We start from the raw sequence: 25280 nt of genomic DNA, 5'->3' as shown, positions 1-25280 counted from the left end.
CCGGAGATTAGCTGGTAACAACCAGGCCACACAAATCGGCCTGTTATAGCGCCACCATGAGGCTGATTTGAAAAATGTGGGGCAGAGGTTCTAGATTGGCATCCAGGGAGTGTGTGTGCTCAGTTTGGCAGCGATCGGGCCAACGGTGACTGAGATTAGCTGCTCACAAACTGCGAGGACGCACGCACGGACGGACGGACGCACGGACGGACGGACGCACGGACGGACGGACGGAGGGGAAAACATACTCTCCCTCAGCCTTCGGCTGGTGGAGACAATTATGATGCTCTTTACTCTTTACCTTTGCCAATAACTTCCAAGTTCCAACAATATTCATTTGACAGATCATGTGCATGGATGGAGACAGTAACCCTATTTAATTTAACTATTAGATCAATATGTTTTTTGAAAATGATATGGTTCGTGTAGGCTGTAGGCCTACAGAGCAGTGATTCAGACCACTATAATTTCAAAGACCCCCAATTTGATAAGCATTAGGACACAGACCCATGTCTGAAACAGGATACTGTATTTTTTGAAGCGGTGAAAGCCGCTTCCAATGAGTGGCTTTGTGTGTCCCACGCCCATATATGGTCATTTCAGTCCAGAAAGAACAGGTTTTATCAAAAACAAAATGTCTGTCACCTCATGTCCATATATGGTCATTCCAGTCCAGAATTAATAGGTTTTATCTGTCCCGTACGTCCAGAATATCAGTCCAGAATTAATAGGGTTTTTCAAAAACAAAATGTGTGTCCCATGTTCATATATGGTCATATCAGTCCAGAATGAACAGGTTTTATCTGTCCCGTATACGTCTGTCCGTCCGTCCGTCCGTCCGTATGTGTGTAGTGTCCGTCCCGGTCTGATGATTGGATACTTTGAGGATTGGTCAAGCTTCACATGACAAACATATAAAATCATTAATTCATTCAGAATATAAAGAATGTATAGATCACAGAGTTCATAACTCTAGAACACATAGAATAAAAGTTCACCGCTTCACTTCGAACCGAGGTTTGATTTTTTTTATTATCTCTGACTCTGAGACCCCAATCTACATTGTAAAATCCTCAGAGTTTAAATATGAATTCTTAGGTACAACCAAATATAATACAAAGCTAAATAAAACAGTGTTGCCCTAATTGGAAACAGGCTCTCCATTCTAAATAGAAGGAAGATGCAGTTGCCTGGTGGAGAGTTGAGAATGTAGCTGCATGTAAAGCAAACCCATTAGGGTAGACAGAGTTTTACAACCATTGTTATGCATGCCAATTGTTCAATAGTTCTGGTTTGTAGTAGTCCAATCAGTACAATTTTAGAATGTAGGTTATATACTGAATGGGTGAGATGGAGTTTTTGCTATCGTTTTCATGTTCAGCTCAGCCTTGGCAGGACAATAGCAAGGGAGTCACTAGCTGAGGGGTGCTGTTGTGGCTCTCAGCAGTTCCCTTTCAGGCCTGGCTTACCCCCAGCGCACTGTCAGCAGTGGGCTTTAATGGCGTCAGGGGCTGCTTCCGGGAAGAGCCACCAGCTTCCAAATCCATCATGTTCAGGGAAGACACTGAAACAAATTATGGAGACTGTTTTTCCTTTCTTCTGTTTTTGGCAGCACTGATGAATGTTTCACAACACAAGATTGAATTGATTTAATATTAGAGCAAAGTATGTTACTTTCTTGAAACCTTTTCTCAACTCTTATTAGGCCTATATATACTGTAGTAGATGAACAGGATAATTACGTCCCTTTCTTTTCCCAAGAATTTTGCAGAGCTTGCACTCTCTGTATCAGCACTTCCTTGCTTCACATTCACACAATTAACTCACATTCATAAGGTCAACCAATCTTCTATATACAAGTGATTCTAAACCTTTGTCATGACAGGGACCCCAATCCACATAAATCCCCAGTTTAACTTTGGGAGTGTACGAATAGACCTGCAGGATCCATTTGGTTCTCTCAGTTACAGACCTGTAAAGCCTCGATCAGAGTCTGCGGTGAAGAGCTATCCACCGCAAATTTGAGGTGGAAAGCTTTCCACCTCAAGTCAGAAAATAAGTGAAGGCCATCATAGTACGCCACGGTGGAGTCCTATTCACCGTGACTGACTAGTCTAGATTGACCAATCAGTGAACGGGGTGAAGAGCCTATCTGTCTGATAGTAAAAACAGAGAGATGTGTCGGGGTTCGCGGTGGAAAGCTCTTCACCGCGAGGAATGACGTAACGTTGTAGTTTCATGACTCAAAAAGACTACACCGCGGTGGATAGCCTTCCACCGTGGGACCGACTCTGATCGAGGCTTAAGGGTCCATTTGGTTATTAACTATCCATCATTTAGCTCCCCAGACCCCGGTGCGATACTGTGCAGCTCAAATGGAACCATTGAGCGGATTCAGGGCCTTGTTCAAGGGTGTCATCATGGCTGTACTTCAGGGAGGGTGGAAGTCATGTTTCCTGCTGAAACTTTCCCCGAGATTCAAATCCACAATCCAGTCACCCACCAGATTCTGAGAGGACCGGAGCACCTCTTGTCACCTTTCAATGCACCTGCATGGTTAACTATATACAGGGAAACAAGGTTGTGTATTATGTAAATATGGATGTGTGCAAATGTGATGAAGGTCAATGACAATGATTAGCAGCACAAAGAATAACCAAGTGAAAAGAATGTAAAAGACATATTTTACTGAGTTCAGGGAAAGTCATTTTCTGCTGGTTTGCGTGTAGGCCAAACAATTCAACAATGCAAATACTCCAGTAGGCTAAAGTAAAAAAATACCTCAAAATTGTACTTAAGTGCAGTACTTGAATAAATGTACTTGTCAGTAGATTGTGAGTTGCAGCACTAGATTGCAGATGTAACACCTCAGCTGTAAAAAAATGTCTTCACTTCACTTTGCTTGCTGTCTGTTTTTCACAACAAGCTATGACAAGTCCTCTCATGCCATTGATGCCAGCCATAGTTGTACTAGTTTCAACAAAACCTCCATTCTCAGGGCACTGTTCCAGTGACATGGTTTCCTTTATTTCATTTATTGTTGTCTGCATGTGGAAAAAGGCCCACACAGGTGTTAAAAAACACAATTACCAGGGATAAAACCACTTTGGCAATAATAATAATAGACAAATTTAAAACATGCATTTGGTTGGAGTATTTCTACTAGTCTAAATTACAATAATTGTTATTCAGTGGGGATATGCCAATACAACTGGCATTTATTTAAATGGCTATTGGCCTGTAGAGCAAGGTAAAGCATATTTCAACAATTCATTGTGCTTTACATAAAACATTAAGCAAAGGAAACACATAATAAAAGGACTTTAGATTTAATAAAAACAGAATAAGTAATACAAAATATAACAGAAGAATAACCTAATAAAAAAACAATAAAGGGCAGCTGTGATTTAAAAGAACGAAGAGTTGCAACAGACCTGGGAGTTTGTTACAGTTTTCTGGGGATAGTAGTCCCATTCTAACTTGTAGTTCCATCTTAGTAAACAAAGGGTAATAGCGCCCTCTATTGAAACCCCATAACATCTTCAGGTCGTTGAAAAAAATAGGTCTATAATACAATGTTGTCTATAAACCTCAGTTGCGTTGAATTAATTACTACACGGGGTTCGCGTGGACATCCTTAGTTCCTTTGCTATATCAGGAGCAGTAACGTAACGCTACATGGATGTATTATAAAACGGTGCTTGTGGTCTATAATAACTCTATGATTGCGGTACATAATTATTATTGCCACACCAAACATGGCGGCTTCTTTGGTTCATAAAAAATAAGGGGGGGCGGGGGGAAGAAACGTTACGTGAGTGGTTCCACACTTTTTAGGTCGAGACCGAAACCCAAAAGAGAAATTAGCCGTTTGCCTTTTTATATATAACTCTATGCGTTTGCCAGGGACCGAAACTAGTGAAAACAGCAGATCTACAAGCTCACAACGCGGCGCGAAGGGACGCGTTGTGAGCTTGCAGATTGGCTATTTTCACTACTTCTTCTTATACATTTGTTTTCTAATTCATTTCATTTCTTAGATTTTTCTTTTTTTTATTAATGAAAATACCTACACAAATCATTGCATTAGTATTATTAGTATGTATTCATGAAAAACGTAGCTTTTTTTGGGGAATGTTTTTTTATCTGGTGTAAACCAGATCATTAAAGAGATCATTTTCTGGCGAGACATTCATGCGACCTAGGCGACCTATTTGCCGATTGGCTGTCCAATGTCACATGGTAACCGAGCTAGTTTCATGATTGGAAGCGGCCCTCCAAACGATGGGATGGGGGGTACTGCATTAGGGCCAATAGCAGGGGACTTTCCCGCTCATCCAGGCTATGGAATCCTAGACTGCTGTAATGAAATATTTTGTCCAGCAGGGAGCACCATTCCTTCACACTTCACAGGTCAGGCCCTAGAACTCTATGGTCAGGCCCTGTGGTCACACATTTCTGGACACCAATATCTGTGTAACATCCATGCATTTATACAACTGCGAGTCTGCCGCTGCGTGCTTGATTTGGCTGTACACGCTGACTTGTTCATCAGGAAACATGCTCCCTCGTCGATTGGATTTTACAAAACAGACCCGCGTCGTCACATTGAATCCTGTTTAAGAAGAGCTTAAAACACAACTTTCTAATGTTACATTGATGACGTGAGGAACGCTAAAGTCGTCAGCACACACAAAACACGGGCGTGAGAGAAGTAAATGAATGAAATGGACATCACGTTTAGCCGATTCAACGATTCCAAAAGTCATACGATTGGAAGTTATTGCTACATGCGGCTACATGCGTCTCATGCTGGTTTTGTTAGGCAATAGCCAGGGTCCAGGGAGTGCACAGAATTTTAGAGAGGCATGGGCTGACATTTCTAAAAGGGCCTTTTCATACGGATAAAAGTTAAGGGCTCAAGCCCCTTTTGCTGTATGTGCGCACGTGCCTGGCGACCAGCGCGTCACATTACAGACTTATCATTTCAATCCGTTTCTTTGCAAAAACACATTTCTTTTAGAAAACATTTGTATTCTTGTTTCTCCCAGTGTTATGGTTTTTAATGTGTAAATATAGCACTTTATTATGGGGAAAAACGTGTGTAGGCCTATTTTCCTTTTTTAAATCGCTAAAATAGCGCATTTTTAAACACATTTCCTTAACGGTTAACGGTTAATTAACTGATAAGGCCTGACGGTTATCGGTTAAGAAAGAATCTCCATTTGGCCATCCCTAGACATATAGCCTACAGTAAGTTAGAATATTATGAAATATACATGAGAAAGAACACCAACACTAACTTCAACACACCAATACACCAGATGTTAAATTGACTGTGTGTCGATTCTTGTTTTTAAATGTTTTGAAATAATAATAATAATAATTAAGGCCCATTCCCACTGGGCCAGATAACAGATAAAAAAAATCAAACCTCGGTTCGAAGTGAAGCGGTGGACAGATAAAACCTCTATTCTGAATGTATTTTTCATCTGTTTTGATAATCTGCAATAGATACTGCATGTACAAGACAGATAAACCCTGAAGGCCAAATTATCATGTGAAGCTTGACCAATCCTCAAAGTATCCATTCATCTAACCAGGAGGCCACACACATTTTGCTTTTTGAAAAAGCCTATTCATTCTGGACTGATATTTTACACGTACGGGACAGGAAAAACCTGTTCATTCTGGCCTGGAGTGACCATATATGGACATAAGGTAACATACTTTGTGTTTTTGAAAAACCCTGTTCATTCTGGACTGAGATCACCATATATGGTAATTAAACGGACATTCTGTGGGACAGGAAAAACCTGTTCATTCTGGCCTGGAGTGACCATATATGGACATAAGGTAACATACTTTGTGTTTTTGAAAAACCCTGTTCATTCTGGACTGACTGACATCACCATATATGGTAATTAAACAGACATTCTGTTTTTGAAAAAGCCTGTTCATTCTGGACTGAAATGACCATATATGGGCGTGATACACACAAAGCCATTCATTGGAAGCGGTTTTCACCGCTTCAAAAATCTCTTTCTCCAGATATGTTTCTATTCAAAGTGGATGGTAGATACAGATTAAAAAAATATCTGCCACAGATATTTATTTTATCTGTGGAATATTTTTTTTATTTTTTTTAATCTGTATCTACCATCCGCTTTGAATGGAAAAATATCTGGAGAAAGAGATTTTATCTGTTATCTGGCCCAGTGGGAATGGGGCGGGCCTTTAGTGACGTAATGCACGAGGCGCCTGTCGCTGCTGTGTTGACATCAGCAGCCAGGAACTGTCAGCCCAGCGGAGCAGCAGCGAGCAGAGCAGCCAGCATCCTTCTCCTCCTCTGTGCTGAATGGAGTGATCACCACAACACTCTCCTCCCTTCAAGACAACATATCCCAGTTCAACCACGCTGTTTACGGCGAACGAACAGCTAACAGGATGGCAGAGGACCAGAACGCCCAGGCCTGGTCAATCGACAAGGATGATTATGTTCTCCATGAGGTGATAGGTGAGGATGCTAAGCTAGCGTTAGCATTGGTGGCTAGGAGGCTAGCAGCTGGCTAACCAGCTTCCCCACCCAGCATATCAGCCAGCCTAGCGGCTGATAGCTGCGGACAAGCAAGTAAGGCTAGCCGCCTGCTACGTGTCTATTGGCTATCAGCTATCAGCAGGCCGGTTGTACTTCGTGGGTGACCATGCAGAAGCATTCCTAGTGCTCAGTCAGTAGCGCTCTTCGTGGCGAGCTGGGAAAGTCCCTATTAGAATCAGCTAGCTTGTAAATTGTAAATCTAGACTGCTATTTAGCTAGCTAACGCAAGTTAGCTCACACAGGGCATAGTGGCTGAAGGGTGAAATGTTGACATGGGTGGTGTTCATTTGCTGGACGTCAGGTTATGGCTTATTGACTCAAACATTTTAGTTTCGTCCTCATTACTTGTGAGTTATTAAATTAACGTGACACACACAGGGCAGGGCCAACGTGGACATCTTGTTGATGGACATGTTCTGGCTGTCAGATTTATTGTATTTTGTGTACATTGTCAGTGACACACTCATGGTGTGTTGTGTGCAAGTCCATGGCTATGTTCAGGAGCTTCAGGGAACTTGGCTTAGACCGTTTAGGTTGAGACTGGCAGAGTTCAAGTCAAAACCTATTGAGATTGTAATCAGATTTAAGATTTATCTAATACATTAAATTGATGTGTTTTTCCTTCTAATTAGATTTTAACCTCATTTCTAAGTGGTTGGAAATCCAAATGTGAGACTGTCTGTCAGGACACTTGTACACTCAAGTCTGATACTTCATCATATGACAGTGTACTGATAGTGTTGTTGTGTCGTTACCACAGCAACCAAATGCACAATGTCTAAACTACACAAATTCAGTCTGATCACTTGCTAATAACAGTGTGGATAGTCAGTCCTGAAGATCGTATTTAAGGAACAAACTGGATTTGTCTGCAGTCTTCTATTCTGCACAAGGCCTATGACACCTGATCACATCCATGGGATCCATCACAGATTCAGTAGCACCAGTGCTGTGTTCTACCTGTAACGCACGTATATGGCGTCTGCTGTCGGAAATAAAAATATGAATAGCGTCTGCCATCGTGAACCTTTCAAAGTAGCGTATTTGATAGGCATTATGCACTGGCATATGCCCTGGCCACACGAATAGAAGTGGATCATAAATTATAGTATGCCCTCAAAAAAAGTCACCCTCAAAAACACACCACTTAGTAGCACTGACAATAATATGTGGAGGCAGTGGCTCCGGAAGGTAGAGCTTGTGAACAGGGAGGCTCCCAGTTCAATCCCAGGTCCCCCCAGAGTTAGTATCTCCTCGCATGGTTTCCTTCGCCATTGGTATATGAATGTGTGTTTGAATGGGTGAACGTAATGGACACTGTAAAGCAAATTGGATAAAGGCGCTATATAGAGATGTGCCGATTGATCGGTGAGTGATCGCGATCGGCCGATAATGCCTCTATCAACTTTGATCGGTATCGGCTTTGCCTATCTACAAGCTAGATCAGCTATTTTCACAATATTTATCTGTGGGACTGAATGTAACTTCAGCTTCAAGCCTTCAACTCCTACAAGTTGAATTGGATACTAAAGGACCTCAGCCTGCAATCTCCTAATGTTTATACTTAATATACAATGTCAATGTTTTGTAAGAATCATTAAATATATAAATGCTGCTGCTACAGTAACACAATAAATAGAAGAATTTATGGATTCGACGCTGTAAACAGGAATATCGGTATCGCAATCGGAGCTTCTCTAGCGCTATATAAATGCACCCTTTACCATTTTAAAGCTCCCCCTTGAACTGTCACTAAGTGTGTCCTAATGTTGTCCCCACTTGATGTTCCCCAGGGAGTGGTGCCACAGCTGTAGTCCAGGCAGCCTACTGTGAGCCCAGAAAGGAGAAGGTGGCCATCAAGCGTATCAACCTGGAAAAGTGTCAGACCAGCATGGATGAGCTTCTGGTAAAATGACTCTGGCAGCCGATGTCTGTTGCTCCTGCTTATTTGGAAAATAGTGAATCGATAGTCTGCACAAGCACAACAGAGAAATGTGTTTGGAGGGGAGGGGTCTCTCACCTCTGTAGCAGCAATCTCTAAATCAGTTAGTCCACTTGGTCATATCAACAAGTGGGGGGTCGCGCTTGATTTGGGTTCTGCACCCAGTGGCGCGCACAAAAGTCAGCATCTACAGCCTAGATTGTTGATTCTTCTAGCCCCATGATCTTAACTCATTCGTAGTTTACGGCCGTAAAGCCCGTTAATTTCTCTGTCTTTCACTGCCGGCTTCTCCTTACTGTTAACGTGGGCGCTCGTCCAGTTCCCATCGTGCGTGATCGGACACTGCTATGCATCGTGTGTTCGCGTATTCCATCAGCTTCTCGAATCCGTTGAAACTTTTTCAATTGATCAATAAGTTCTCCATCTGTAAGCCGCGGAGTGTAGACAGAAAGTTAACGGGCCAAAATAGAGGACGGACTTCCGCTTCCGGTTCAGGGACTCCAATGTTAAAGTTGTCCGCTCAATAATGTGTCCGTGTAGAAACCGATCACGGAGCATTAGTTCCGGCCTATTTTAGTTGCGCTTCGATAAAAAAAAATGTTTTAATTAATTTTTATTACATTTACGGGTTCTACGGGCATGGCAGAGAAGGGGTACAAAGGGGTATTTTGATGGCAGAGTTTTAATTAAGGATGTCTTGGCCTAGTAGCCTTGTGGTGACAATACCTTAGTCACTCTTTGGGTCTCCGGGGCTTGATTCCCTGCTCACTGCTGAAATAGGTTAAGCAGTCTAAAGCAACACAGGAAGAATAGTCTTCTATGCTATAGTGAACTGATATTATAGTAGGAGTTGACATTGACTATATTATAGACATCCTTTCAGTAAAACAGCTAGTCTATACCTCTCAATAGACATTCTTTCAGTCAACCAGCTAGTCTATACGTCTTCATTTTGTGTTTGTATCATTCTTTCCTCTGGACGGTTCTTGTCCCTGCAGAAAGAGATCCAAGCTATGAGCCAGTGTCACCATCGAAACATTGTCTCTTATTACACCTCCTTTGTGGTGAAGGATGAACTGTGGTTGGTGATGAGGCTGCTCAGTGGTGGTGAGTACTGTACTGTGCTGTGCTGTCAGAGAAACCTTTTTTGACGTGACTTGCCCTCTGCTAACTCTTATCTTGAACATGACTTTGACTTGACTTTCTGCAGGCATATCTCCAATCTTTCATATCTTAACGAGCTGCGAGTGAACACTTGGACAGAGTGTATGAGTTTCTCCCAATACACACTTTCCCTCATTCAGTGTCTGATTTTCAGAGTTTTATGAATTATTTAGAATATGTACACTTTCTCACCCAGTATGTTACTTTTACTTTGTTACCCTGCTCTTTTCTGGTATGCGGTAGGTACTGCATCTACCTAGAGAAGTCGTGTTGCACATTAATTTTCTCCATAAGGAGACTTCATGTGATCGCACTCTTGAGTGCGTTTGAGCGCTATCATGCACAGTACATGATTAGATGTGGGTGATAATGAGTTGAAAAATTAAAACACCACATTTCTGGACTAAATGTTGACATTCGTTATGTCTTAAATGTTGCCTCTTTGTTCTAAACCTTTGTTTACGCAGTTGTACTTCCATGTTCAAAATGTCTTTTAACCAATTAAGCCTGATTTATACTGTTGTCGTATGATGGTGTCACACAGCAGAAATAGACGATCTACAAGCTCACAACGTGTCGCATCACAAAGCGTTGTGAGCTTGTAGAGCTGCTATTTTTTCCCCCTTTTTGAATGACTCAGGCGTAAGCATTTAGCGACATTGAGAATCTGTTCATTTATCATGCTCTCTCTCATCGGTTCTGGTAAAGAAATCACAGTGCGCGCAGTCAGATGATATAAATCTTCCCCACCCTGTATCTCAGGCTCTGTGTTGGACATCATCAAGCATACCATCTCTCGTGGTGAACACAAGAACGGCGTTTTGGATGAGGGTTGCATCGCCACCATCCTCAGAGAAGTATTGGAGGCTCTGGAATACCTGCATAAAAATGGGCAGATTCACAGGTGAGGTCCTGGTCCCTGGAACGTCTGCCGTGCACACACTGACTGGTCTCCCTCCCTGGATGTGTGTCATGTTTTTAATTCAACCTCGCCCCGTACGACACATTGCTTACTAGTTTCCAATTTCTCAACTGGATTAGTACTACTAGTCATTCATTTCCGTTCTATTGTGTACTAGTCCTCTGGCTTTCACGTCGGCCAAGGTTCTTCAATATTTAAACCACTGGAAATGCATTATTTAGGAGGTTTGTTTTACATAACCATCCTTCCCAGGAACACAGTGAACCAACACTGAGACACGGTAGTGAATAAAGGCCTCTATACTGTATATCCTGTGAGTGCAGCTGTCAAGTGTAATTGTTGGAAATGACTCCTCATTTCTCGACAAACACATGGTTTTGTGCAGTCATACTGCAATGGCTCTGTTTTCGTGAGAATATCTAACCCTAAACGTGAGAAATGTATTTGTAATGATTTACAGCATTGTGAGAATTATATTTTGATTTCTCCCAAATAGATAAACCCAATTGAAGAAACAGTTTGTTTTCTGACACATTACTTAGTGCATCAATGCCATTTGATGTGTGTGGTCCTTGCCTTTGCACAATTGTAGCGGTAGCTTAGCTGCCGATTTGCTAACTTGGTTGCATCTTAACAAGCAACTGAAAAGGGCTGGGCTTGGAGGCTAGGATATAAGGATATTTGCTGAACAGATCAGTTCATTCATGCACTCACTGACCCGTGTGTTCTGGTAAAGGAGATAATCCACTAAATTCCTTGGGGCAGATTTGGCCAAATTTATGTAAACACTGCAGGGGTGGATTGAGATCCAGTTGATCAGGAGTTGCCAATCTTTTTCAGCTCTGGGCCTAAGAGAGAAATTTGGTGTCTCTCCTGGACCCTAACGTACAAAAATACATTTTGAAGTTGAGCGCTTTTTCAGAAAACATTTGTTGAATTTGTTTGGAAAATCGTTTTTTCACTTTAAAAGATTGAAATTCTTTTTAAGTGTAAATGAAAAAAACCTCCCGCACACAGTCTTCAAATGCAGACAGTGGGAATAAACCACGTTTCGGTCTCCTTCATCAGGCTATCTTTATTTCTAAAAAAATATATAGACTTGATCGTAAGTCATTGATGTACCTCTTCATGTACAGGGATCTGAAGGCTGGAAATATTCTACTTGGTGATGACGGCTCAGTGCAAATAGCTGGTACAGTGTTTTAATTTTTTACTTGCCATCATCTCAAAATGTGATTCACATAAAGTCGCAAAAGGTCTTTCTGTGTCTCAATACTTCCTCATTCACACACACGCTTTCTCTCTCTGACACACACTGTGCCCAGACTTTGGTGTGAGTGCCTTCTTAGCAGCTGGAGGAGACATGACCAGAAACAAAGTGCGGAAGACGTTTGTTGGTACGCCTTGTTGGATGGCCCCAGAGGTCATGGAGCAGGTGGGTCGTCTGTAGACTGGTTCCTCACATGCCTTTTGCTTCCATTGTCAAACATATCATTTCCTGACCATTACCTGACCCTCAATTTACCCATTGAGAGCTGGAACATTTTAACCACTTTAACCATTGTTTTATGCTCTAACTATAAAAAAATAGCAGATATACAAGCTCACAGCTCACAGAGTGCCGCGCTGCGAACTTGTAGATCTGCAAAAAAAAAAAAAGAAAATCATGAAAATCGTTGAATGTATCTTGTATCGAACATTTGTCTTCTGTGGGGTCCCTGATAGATAATAATTAGAGATGGGGGGGATTACATATAATTCTAGGGGTCCTTGACATGAAAAAGATTGAGAACCACTGACATAGAAATATGTGTTTTTCAAAAACCTTAGAAGGATTTAGAAGACACTTATAGAATCGGGTTTAAAATATTCAAAGACCTTTTGAAGATTTTTACGATTTTTAAAAGATAGCAGATTTTTCAAAAATAGCAGATATACAAGCTTGCAAGCTTGTATATCTGCTATTTATTTATAGTTAAAGCATAAAATAATGGTTAAAGTGGTTCAAATCTAATGTGACACAGATTCATGTTCCAGGTCTTAATGGCTAATTAATCTGCAGGTGCGGGGTTACGACTTCAAAGCTGACATCTGGAGTTTCGGTATAACAGCCATTGAACTCGCCACTGGAGCTGCGCCGTATCACAAATACCCACCCATGAAGGTGCGATTCTACTTCTCTGCCCAATAGTAGAGCATCTACAGTATGTAATGCCAGTCTGAAACGGCTACAAATGGGTCCAGAGGAAATAATTTGAACTGTTTTGTTTACTTTCTCGGCCAGGGCTCACATGAAAAAGAGATGTAAATCTCAGTGTGAGATTGGGGACGCCATTCAAAGTTATAGGGGGACAGAAAAGTTCTACTTTCTTTCTTTACAGGGAATAGAACACTTATCACCAGCAAAACACTGGAAAATTGATTTACTTCGCTTGCTGTTGTGATTTTGTTATAGTGAGAGCTTAATTACGTTGGAGTACTTTGTGATGTACCTCCTATCATTTCCAGTGGAGAGATTCCTAATGAGATGTTTGTTCCATTGATTCGTTAATTTAAATCCATTAAAGATGTCTGTGTCATGACTCATGTGGCATCAGATCACATGTATAAGACCGTACAGAGACATCCAAGACATCACATGACCTCACAGCTGAGCACAAAAAAATATCGGGTTTAAGTTTTGCAGTGCATAGCATGTGTTATATATGGACATGGACATAAGAGGGTTAGTATGAATACAGAGAGCTAAATCTTATTCAAAAGTAATTTACTAGATGGCAAGAATAACTGCATAGGCTCTGTTGGTCTTATGTACCCTATAGCGTTGGTCTAATGGCATTAGTTCATATTGGTAGAAGGCAGGGGCTGGGTTTGATCATTAATCATACCATGTGGATTAATGCAGATGATTTATGCATGTTGGCAGGTGCTGATGCTGACCCTGCAGAATGATCCGCCCTGCCTGGAGACGGGCATCACAGACAAGGAGATGGTGAAGAAATATGGCAAGTCCTTCAGGAAGATGCTCTCCTTGTGTTTACAAAAAGATCCAGAGAAAAGGTCAGTTACTCAACAGAGGTGGGAAGTGTGCCGGTTTTGGAATGTCCTTGTTCTTCATATATCAAAAACGGATCATGTATTTGTGTCTCCCAAAATACCTAATTCCATAGTGTCTGATCTGTACAAAGAGTTCTGCATGTTGTTGTTGTTTCCTAGGCCTACTGCTGCTGAATTGTTAAAACACAAATTCTTCACGAAAGCCAAGGTAAGCCATACGCGGGCAAAAATCTACATTTTGCAAGCATGTTCTTTTAAATTTTAAACGCATCTTGAAGGAATACTTTAAAGCAGTGATACTCAAACTCCGGCCCGCTGTGCAATTTTAACTGCAGCTTAATGTCCTCGAAGTCACACATAATATAATAATAATATAATGGCCTAATGCAAATCAAATGACAGAAAGATGTACTGTAGCTCTACTTAACAACTGCATCATTAGCCATTTGGTAGATAAACAGTCTGGGTAATCTATTTTAAATAGATTGTTTGATTTTATTTATCTTTCCTTTGCCGTAACTATCTATTTTCACGAGTTTATTTTCTGTAAAAAGCCATTTGTGTTGAATGTGGGCCAAGTCATAAATAACATTGTGAAGCAATTGAAAGAGAGATGTGCTCAGCCCATTTGATAGCAGGCAGACAGATAGACAACAACGACACATAGCAGACAAATGTAGGCCTACATTAATTGCACAGAATTATTAAAAACAGAGAAAATGTAGCAAATGACTTTGATTGCAAATTGTGTAATTGACAGAATATAAATGGAATTCCATGCCTTAAAATAATGCACATTGCACTTGTCTTACGTTATGTGGAAATAAAGCACATAAAAGAGAGAAGTTATCAAGTAATGTCATTTTATCAACTGGCTGTGGCCCCTTGAAAATGTTTTAATGTGGCCCACAAGTTCAGAAGTTTGAGTATCCCTGCTTTAAGGTAACCCTCTGTCTTTCTGTTACAGACCAATGAGTACTTGAAAGAGACGCTTCTTCACAGGGGACCGACGATGTCGGATCGAGCGAAAAAGGTTTGACACCCCCCTTTGAGACACATAATTGTACCCCAGAAAAAATGTATGATTTAATCTCTCAAAATCACGTTACTCGTTGTTCAGGTGCGTCGCGTACCCGGGTCCAGTGGTCGTCTCCACAAGACGGAGGACGGAGAATGGGAGTGGAGCGATGATGAGCTGGACGAGGAGAGTGAGGAAGGGAAGGCCGCGGTGGCCGCTCTGCGGGTGAGGGCAGGCGTAGGGATGTGACCATTTGAAAATGTCATATCACGATTATTGTGACCAAAGAAAACACGGTTTACGATATTCTCGCGATAATCAAAATCCATTATCCCAGGGCGGAACATTTGCCAAAAAATAGCAGATCTACAAGCCCACAACGCGTCGCATTTTGCGATGCGTTGTAAGCTTGTAGATCGGCTATTCTTTTGGCAAAGAGATTTTATTTGGTGGAGAGTGAAATAAATTAAGACTGTATCAAGAACGTATATCATACGTACGTTTTACCAATAGATGTTTAAATGGTACTGGATATGCAGCTTGGCAAATAAAAGGCGAATTAATCCCAGTCCATGACAGAGGACGATTTCATGATAAATGAATTCGCCACGATACGATTATCGTGAGTGTTTTTTATCATGATTAACAATAATATCGCTAATCATCCCATCCCTAGGCAGACGTCACCTTTCTCTCACATAACACCCAGCCCTATGTGAAGTAGGGCTGTGAAAAACATTTTGGAAACACAGAGATGAAAATGAACTTGAGTCCCTGGTTTTATAAAGCGGACTTTGAGGGTAGAAATTAGAGCCTGACTGATTCCAGATTTTGGTCCGATCCCGATTTTGGATTGGCCTAGCCCACCAGCTACTGAGATTTTGTCTGACATTTTGGCAAAAAGTGCAGCATTTCTAATTTGAAAAACATATATTTTATTCACCACTGTCAAGCTGGATTCCGTATTTTGGGCATGTCATTACACAAATTGTCAAGTGTTTTAGATTTTCAGGAATGGCTGATCTCTAAGCTCACAATGCAACCAGTTCTGAACTTGTAAATCAGCTATTTAAAAAAATAAATGTATTTGAATAGGGCATAATTACAATTACTTGTATATAGGGACAGATCGGCTACATAATTGCACATACCATTGCCAGCAATATTATATATTGGCCAGACTGATGTATCGGTCTGGCTCGCATGGTTCTTGATTTCTTTCACAGAAGCTGTTTCTATGATCTCTACCAATTACGCATGACTGTTCTAAAATATGTACTATGTTTTTGTATCCTAATGCTTAATTCCTTTAATTCATGTCTGAATGTCTTCATGGGTTTTTATTCTCTGGTTATCTTTGCTGTGATTTCATTTGATCGCTATGGTCAAAGCCCTTGTGGGTTTAACCACTTGAACCCTAGCATCCCTATTCTTGTACTCGTGAGCTTGTAGATCTGCTACATTTGGTTAAGATATTTGGCGTAGAGAAAAAAAGGAGCAGACCAAGCACAGAGTTGACCCCAGTCAACTAAGTATAGAGGGTTCAAGTGGTTAAACTCAGACAATCGTACAATACAATACATAGCATTCCATCGATGGGTGGATTGAAGGAGAATTGCATGTTTTTAATCCTGATAATCTGTCATGTCCATCCTGCAGTCACCCAGGGTGAAGGACGGATCACAGAATATGGAGGTGAGCCCATATGTAGTGGACATGACCTGACAAACTTGATTTGCCCATAATGCCTTGAATCAAAGATCTTGCATGACAATCTGATGTCCCTAATCTTTTTTTTTAACACATTTAGGCCTAGAATTATTGAATGCTTTAACCAGTGAAAAATAGCAGATATACAAGCTCACAGCGCGGCACCGAGTGCCGCGCTGCGAGCTTGTAGATCTGCTATTTTTGAAAAAGTCGTGAAAATATGTGTCTTTATGTGTTTTCAAAGCGAACGTTTGTAACTCAAATTTTGCTTCTGGGGGGTCCCTGGAACTAAATATTTTTAGATGGGGGTCCGTGGCCAAATAAATATCATTTTGGGGGTCCTTCACATGAAAAGGGTTGAGCACCACTGACATCGTAGTCTCTCAAGAACAGACCAACTCAGTTTAGTGAAAAGGACCTTTTCTTTGACGATGGCTGGCCAGATTGCTGACATAGAAACATAGGGTTTTTTAAAAAAAACCTTAGAAGGATTCAAAAGACACTTATAGAATCGGGTCAAAATTCTAATTTTCACGGTTTTTCAAAAATAGCAGATCTACAAGCTCGCAGCGCGGCACTCAGTGCCGCGCTGTGAGCTTGTATATCTGCTATTTTTCAATAGTTAAAGCATAAAATAATGATACACAATATACTACTACCCGTTCTGAATGGGTTAATTGAATTCTTTCATTTCCTTTACGTGACGCTGAAAATGCCAACTCAATGTGTGTGTGTGTGCGTGCGCGTGATTTGTACCCTTCAGCTCTTCCCGCCCACAGTTGGCACCACAGGTCTTCTTCAGCCATCTGTTCCAGCCCAGGAGAGCCCTGCGAATGCTGGCCAGGCAGGTGGAGAGGCCTTACCACCACAGGCCCCTGCTCAGACAGCGAGTCCCTCACATGGACCCGCTGCACAGGTACTACTGCTGCTGCTAATACACATTAGTTTGTATCTTCTAACTCTCAGTAGATCAGGGGTTCCCAAACCTTTTTGTCTCAGGGCACCCCATGAATATTCTTTTTAATCCGAGGCACCCCTACATTATAATTTTCACTCCCAGCACCTTATATTCATAGCATATCGTCGTTGTCGGGTGGAAAACCTTGCATGTCCAAAGCTGTTCGTTTTGTATTCATCAAACTAGTGAAAATAGCAGATCTACAAGCACACAACGCCTCGCATCGTGTGCTTGTAGATCGGCTATTTTCACTAGTTTTGTGAGACAGAGGTTTCAGCCCGACAGTGACGAGATTTTAGTGATTATGTTGTGAGGAAAACGTTGAGATAATAGCCATGTTGGTTAGAACTGACTGAAAATGACTGTGTATTTCAAGTTTAAAATGATACTAAATATTTTTTCAAGTGTCTAAATAAATTCCAAATATTATCAAATCATCTCGCGGCACCCCTGGACTGCCGTCGCGGCACCCCAGGGTGCCCCGTCACCCACTTTGAAAACCCCTGCAGTAGATGATTCACAATCAGGAAGTAAAAAATGTCTTTGCCAGTCTTTACACGCGGGGGTGTGACGAACAAACAATACAAAAAGCACTGTTCATGTAGGTGATGCCTCATTCATGAAGGTTTATGCCTTTTATTCACAGTGGAAAGAAACGTCTCATTCCGAACAAAAATTGTGTCGATGTATCACTGTGTAATAAATCAGGTTCTGTGTGGATGTACTGTACTCCTGACACAAACAACAGTTTGTGCAAATTTATCGTACAAATGACACCCAGTTGTGACTACCTTACGTATATTAAAAATGTATAAATATAATTGGTGGAGGTTGTGGGTTCAAATGGTTTATCCGGGTGTGTCGATTGTCTCCTCTCAGTTGCCATGTGCACTATATTAACATGAATATTAGTGATGTTCGCTTTCTCACGCAACACAGCTGCTTGGTTTTGGAGATGTTTAACCACACACACCCTAGCATCACTATTCTGGGGAGAACATTTGGTGAAAATAGCAGATCATCAAGTGTTCGTTCTGTTGTAGGCTTGTAGATCGGCTATTTTCAGCAAAGATGTTTTTGTAGAGCAAAAACAGCAGGGGGAAAAGTATACATTTCTGGGCGCTCCGATCAACCTTGTATAAGATTGAATTGGTTATGTCTGATTTATACTTAATTGCAAGCTGGTGTCTCCCACCAGAAATTGCACATGTACGAGCTCATTGTGACATGTTGTGACCTTGTAGCATTAGTCCGACACCTCCCTTGCATTGCCAGTGGAGAACTGGGTGAACTGGCAGTAGAGTTTCTTGAGTTTGGTCTGCTTGTTCTTCCGTCTGAATTCCTTCTCCAGTTCCCTGTGCCTTCCTCCCTGCAAGAAGCAAATATCTTGTTCCTGTTAGAACAGGTTTTCAGGTCCAGGACGGTACTCATGTTTTTAAAGCAACAATCCTTACGTTTTATGTACGTCATCTCCCCCTGCTGATAGAGAGAGGTAGTTGCAATGATGCCTGAACTACTACTACTACAAAAAATAAAATCCAAATCCATGCCTGTACAGTTTGTCTCACTAAAGGTATCTCCACACCAAACAGCCAACAAGAAACTCTTTCCAACTCCTGGCAGTCGGTGACATTTTAGTGGCAAATTTGTCATTTAAAAGTCGGGCGACGGAAGATTGCGTTCAGACAAAACGCACATGAGCCTGCAGCTCTGAACTGGGGTGTTGCCAGTTTTGCTCATTATAAGCGACTTTGGTCTAATTTTCCTGTAAAGTCTCTAGTCGAGAGTTGCTTTTTTTTGGGGCTTGTTTATGAAGTGTAGTTGCTTATTTGGCCTTGCTTTCAACATTCTTCTAGAAAATAGCTAATGTAATAGAGCTCAAGTGGTGAAACTGTTGGGCTTGTTTTCATAGACCTGGTCGCTTGTTTCACTGGCAACCGCAGCCGCAGCTTCCTCAAAACAGAACAGCAGCGCTATTACTATTTTCCTTTGGACTCGATTGGTATAGGAATTGAGAGTTGAGATTGAGAATATGGTATTTAGTTAAAATGTGACACGAGAATATGTCTCTGGCTTATTTAGGCTTTGTTTCTGCAGTTGCAGCAAACTAATATCCACTCTACAGGAGTATCAAGTCGCCTCAATCCTACCGACCGATTGCAAAAGACTGAGCAGGTTCGGTTTTCGATCGACGGGTTCCGACAGCCCTACCGACGGCAAGCGCCTCTTGCCGACAAGTTGCCCGTGTCTCCCGGTCGGCAGCAGATTGTTCAAATATTACAAGTACATTATATATTGTACGTGTCTTTCAACTGTGAACGTTATATTCCAAACACTTTATCTTTGTGCCCTGCTACAGGACCCGGCAGCGTCAGGCGCCAATGTTCCCATCAGCCTGGTCCTGAGGCTGAGGAATCTGAAGAAGGAACTCAATGACATCAGATTTGAGTTTATGTCCGGCAGAGGTAAGTAACACTCATGTTCCCTCTTCTGTCTTCTACTGTCCATGTCACCCTTTTATTCATCTCACCCTTTTCTTTCTGTCTTTCTCTCTGTCCTGTCCATTTCTACATCTCTGTCTTTCTCTGTCTCGTGTCTTGCTTTCAGACTCAGCTGATGGGGTGTCTCAGGAGTTGGTCTCAGCTGGTCTGGTCGATGGGAAAGACTTAGTTGTTGGTAAGTTAATGCTCTGTATTCATCAGGTCAAACACCACCACCACTGGAAAATGTTAATTCACTTTTCCTCTTAAAGGACAACTTTTTTTACAACAAGGTTTCGTTAGAGCAAAGAAAAGATTCATTTATTGCTCTATCGTTTAAGCCAGGGGTGCCGACACTTTTTTGACGTGAGATCTACTTTTAAAATGACTAGCTCAACATGATCTACACATCCAAAATGTTTTAGCTGAGGGCCTGATGGGGGCTTTGGAATAGCAGCACTGGCGTTACATTTTAGACAAACACACTTACTGTAATGGGGAAATAAATGGGAAATACTGGGGGAAATGTCTTCATCCCATTCTGTATGGAAGTGGTAGGTTCTTGAACAAAGCATTGCATTGGAGGTTTGCCTACTTTAGAAGCCATGAAGGGAGCTGACAGGCCCTACTTGATGTCATATTGACATATTATTTTTATATTTTAATTATATATTTTTAGAGGCATGTCATGTGGTCTACCTGCACACCCTTGGTGATCTACTGGCAGATCATGATCTACCTTTTGGGCACCCCTGGTTTAAGCAATTTTACCAATTTTTATTTGAGTGTGTGGGGGGCATGCGTACAAATGGCTAATGTATTTTGACACAATAAGCCAGTGTTTTATTATTTATTTATTACTATTTACTGTAGGCCTACTAGCCCCCATTAAGTGACAATATCCCATGAAGTAGCAGGAGTTCTGGCTGGTCGCTCAATTGCCAACAGAAGCACTTTTGAGTATTTTATCAAATTGTTTGGGGAGCTAATCTGTGTTGCTCATTCAACAATTGCACGATCCAATACCAATTGGTATTATTGAAGGGGAGAAATAATCCACCAAACTTACGTTTTCAAACTTTTTTGAGGGGTTTATATGGTAAATAGTTTTGGATCTAATTGATTATTATGATTTATTTTATATGACGCTCAGAATTTCATTTAGATTTTCATCTAGATTTAAAGGGTTGATTGGACACACCCTTTTTTCGGGTATATGTCATAAAAGGTGATTTGTAAGATCTTGTCAACTACAGCAGGGTGAAATAAGAGCCTTGAATTTTATGTAAATATCCATGATGTTGCACTGTAGGAGAGCATGCCATAAAGATATCTGACATCTGTTTACACTGCTCTAACAGGCTTAATTGTCTTCACTAATCAACATTGTTTACTGAGCAAAATGAACAACCTGCAAGTTGGACTTTAATGTTTAGAATCAATGTTTTTTGTTATAAGATGACATTTCAGCTATTGTCATCTCTTCCCCGCTCTCTTCTTTCAGTTGCTGCCAATTTGCAAAAGATTGTTGATGATCCTCTGAACAACAGAAATGTGACCTTCAAACTGGTCAGTATATGAGTCACACTGAGTCCTTTATCCTCGCTTGTATATAACCGTTTCTTCCATGTCCAAAACCTTTAATTATCAGCAAATTGGTTAAATATTTCAACCTGTTGTCCCTATTTTGGGCATTTTGGTAGCAAAAATACCCAATCTACAAGCTCACAACGTAGATTGGCTACTCTCTTTAGCTACTTTTAAGCGACACTGTTATAAAATGATAAAATAACCGCCCATTTATGATAAAAAGATCAAATATACAGATTACAAGGTTTCTGCCCAACAGCAATCATATATTCAACATTTAGTACTTAGATTTATTTATTTGTTGTCAAAAATGTAATGGTGCTTTTGTACTACTGAAGTCTGTTCCTTTCTCCTTCCAGGCATCAGGCATGGACGAGTCTGAAATTCCAGATGATGTCAAACTCTTGGGATTCGCCCAGCTCAGCATCAGTTAACTTAAGTAGAGCCAACAACAAAGGACAGCAACAAAAATGGTATTGCACAGCTGCATTGTACTCAATTCCTAGAAACCACTACTGCCAAAGAGAAGGGGAGAGAGGGGGAGAGGTGGAGAGGTCAACCCGGCAGGAGTGGGAATCTTACTGCAGGGTGCATGTGGACCACGTCTGGAAAAAGGGGCCCAGTTTGACACAGGAATCACACGTGAAAAGTTTACAGTGCGCCTATAACACGGGAGGACGGACGCAATCAACTACATATATTTTAAATTACTTGTTTTGTTATCCTTTTTCTTTTCTTTTCTTTTCTTCATTACATAAGCACAATCCAAACCAACTCCTGCCAGTACTGGAAGTGATTGCCTTTTTATTATTAGCCGTGCCACAGAACTCACAAGAGTGTCATGCCACCTTTATTTGGCATTTTACGCTATTCTATGAATTTGTAAAGTGTAAAGCAAGCCTTAGTTTGTGAAGCGATGGATATTTACGAGTGTGATTAAGATTTAAGAATGAGTCCATTTGGTGATTTATTGGCTGTATTTTGCGTTTGGATACCCACAAAGCAAGCATTAGTCCGTCCTAACACTGATAACAAAATAAATCATAGACAACCTACCCACACTATTGTAAACATAATATTAAAACCCGCAATTGTGGTACATTCCAATTACAGTCATTACTGTGACTTCCTGGGAGTGTGTAGTATGAATTGATACACACACTTCATAATGCAGTGCTATGAATATCTTCCACCATGATATCAGAGTTTGTGGTGGTTATATCACAGATTAATATGAATTTATGGCTCTTATTATACGTACACACAAAATAGCAGACATTGCTCTGTCCCATGCGTGTAGTGCCTCCATATCAGCATGGATCTTCCAGAGGTATTCAAGGATAGGATAACGTCTGAATTGAGACCAAGCTAATTTTCTCGTACTATGCAATATATCATTTCTTTCTCGTCATTGTCTGTGACCACTGGTTGTTGCTGATATTTCACTGAGGTAAAACCATTACACTTTTCGCAGACTCCCCTTTAGGAATTCATGAATGGTCATCCACCATAGCTGGCTGTTTTAGGGACTTGTGGTTCGCATGACTAGCATGACAGCTAATGCTCTTTCATTCCAACTGTGCACTCCCAGAAATTGGCTGTGGCAGTAGACCACCCTAGCTTTGCTTGTGACCAAAAGTTCACCTTTCCTGTGAAACAATGACAGATTATTTATAACAGCGCCTTCACCCCAATCTCAATTATCATTGTTGGTGACGCCATGAAAACAATCTTCGTTAACTTTACAAAAACTAATTAGACGGTACATTCGTTCTCTTTCAACGTAGCATCTCTATTTTGGGCACAAGTAATCAAAAAAAGTGAGGAGAAATCTTTCACAAGTGTTGACAATAGCAAATCTAAAAATGGGCTGTTTTTTCACAGCATCATCATACAATGAAGTATGAAATGGGGCTTAAGTGGTTAATATTAAGAGTAGCAAGGGTCACATCAATTCAATACGCTGGTGGTTGAAAGCAGAGCTCCGTTGCAGCTAATGTTGGAATTTGACCAGTACTGAATGTCCTCAGGGTTGTGCGTGGTGAAAACTGAGCAATTGTTATATCAAAGTGAAATATTGTTATATCAAAGTGAAATATAACTTTGATGTCCTCAGACGCTAATGTTTCCTTCTCATTATTAGGCAAGTGAATTGGTTGATACTGCGTATATCCGTCTCTAATGCTTCACACACTCACCAAACAAATCATTTTTGTCACTCCCACTAGCTGTAAGGTTGTTTTGTACCATGAGCCAGAGCTCATAGCTCATAGTTCAGGTACCGTTGTAAATGGTGTATTTAAAAGATATTGCACAAATTATATGTTCAATTGGCACCTTTTTGATATGTTAATATGCTTATTTTAGTGTTACAGGGGGCTTGTAATCACACATTTGGTGCTTTGATGTCATGATATGCAGTTGTTCTCACAGAATTGTGTCCAGGATATGTCTGATGATCATGAATTAAAAGAACAAAAAAACAGACATGTTAAAAAAAAGTAACAAGACAAAAGGTACAAGTGACATGACAAGTATACAATTCTCTCGCTGTGTGGTAAAATAATTGATGAAATATACAGTAGTTAAACAAATTATCTGCATTCTATTTTTTTTTTCTATTTTTTCTTTTCCCCTCTAATTGTTGGCTAATCATGGAAGCCACTGCCTCTGTGTGAAATCTTGGAATGATAATTATTCTGGGCAACACAATTAGTAGGCTATTATTGATTGGTAACATGATTTTCTGTTTTCTATTTCTTTTTGATAGTTTTTGTTTTGAGTGGCTTATCAGAAAATGATAAAATCATCAAATGCCTATGTTTTGCCTATGGACATTTCTGGGTGAATTCTACACCTTGCCATCCATACAACATACAGTTCCCTTGCAAAACTATCTAAATTTGTTGTTGGTAATTGTCAAAACGAAAAGCAAAAATGATTTTCAGTAGATGAATAAAGTCACATGTTGGACTTAATGAGTTTGAATATCATTGTTTGTTTGGCTGGACCAGCAGGTCAAGCCCTGTATAGAAGCATTTATTTGACATTTGATTGATTGAAGAATTTATTAGAAGTTTGCATAGGAATAGGTACAAGTTTCATGTCAGTACAGTTCACTGGTACAAGGTCTGCTTTACTTTTAAAGTTTATTGCCTATTGTGCGCTACACAATCTCTGAGTGTGATGGTCTACGAAATGATTTTATTGGACAAAATATACATTTAAGTACATTTGACTCGTCAGATAACCAGTTTGGCTTTAAACCCAAGCGTGGCACTGACCTATGCATTTATGCACTGAAGGAAATTGTAAACAAATATAGAGGGCAATTCATCTGTACTTATGTCTTTTATTGACACGTCAAGAGCCGTTGATCGCATCCATCACAAAAAGCTTTTTATTAAATTAAGCCAAAGAGGGGTGCCCCCGGACATAGTTAGGGCCTTAGGGGGATAAAATGGTCATTTCGTGAGAATCAGTCTAAAAGCGCACAGATGTAGCCCAGGGCATGCTCTAATGATTTAGCTAGTGCGACCGAAGTCGCCACAGTGGCCAAATCAAGTTGGGATCCCATACTACAGGAAGAAAATACCCATAAAAAATCTGCTTTAAGTAGGATGTGAGGGGTCTAACTGCAAGCAGTTTCGCACAAAAAACTTTCCTTGGGCTAAAAACGGATCCACAAAACGATGGTTTAGTGATGAGTCATCACTTTTCACAGTTTTGTGGGGGCCATTTTTAGCACATGGAATGTTTTTTGTGCAAATATTTTTTTTGCAATGGATTCTGAATCATGACAAACCCCTAGCCATAAATTATAACTTCCAGTAGAGGGTGC

General features: G+C 40.8%; 1 protein-coding gene across 3 annotated transcripts; it reads left to right on the top strand.

The window, feature by feature from the left end:
• The first annotated feature begins 6319 nt into the window (after nt 1-6319).
• On the top strand, nt 6320-24417 carry LOC308286217 (serine/threonine-protein kinase OSR1-like). 3 transcript variants are annotated; one of them, XM_080727179.1, is made up of 17 exons: nt 6320-6517; nt 8392-8504; nt 9539-9647; nt 10467-10608; nt 11763-11818; nt 11952-12061; nt 12689-12790; nt 13553-13686; nt 13843-13891; nt 14651-14716; nt 14804-14926; nt 16361-16396; nt 17175-17327; nt 19729-19834; nt 19977-20045; nt 21354-21418; nt 21799-24417. In XM_080727179.1, the coding sequence occupies exons 1-17, from the start codon at nt 6448-6450 to the stop codon at nt 21871-21873; spliced, it is 1578 nt and encodes a 525-aa protein (XP_080583305.1). In that variant the 5' UTR covers nt 6320-6447; the 3' UTR covers nt 21874-24417. The 3 variants fall into 3 exon arrangements, with proteins under 3 accessions (XP_080583305.1, XP_080583306.1, XP_080583307.1); XM_080727181.1 differs by having other exon boundaries at nt 6387-6510; XM_080727180.1 differs by lacking the exon at nt 16361-16396.
• Nucleotides 24418-25280: the final 863 nt, after the last annotated feature.

This window comes from Nannobrachium achirus, assembly GCF_963921795.1.
Source record: "Nannobrachium achirus genome assembly, chromosome: 5".
NCBI classification, from domain to species: domain Eukaryota; kingdom Metazoa; phylum Chordata; class Actinopteri; order Myctophiformes; family Myctophidae; genus Nannobrachium; species Nannobrachium achirus.
Note: the sequence above shows the minus strand (reverse complement) of the source record. Positions and strands in the feature narration are given on the sequence as shown.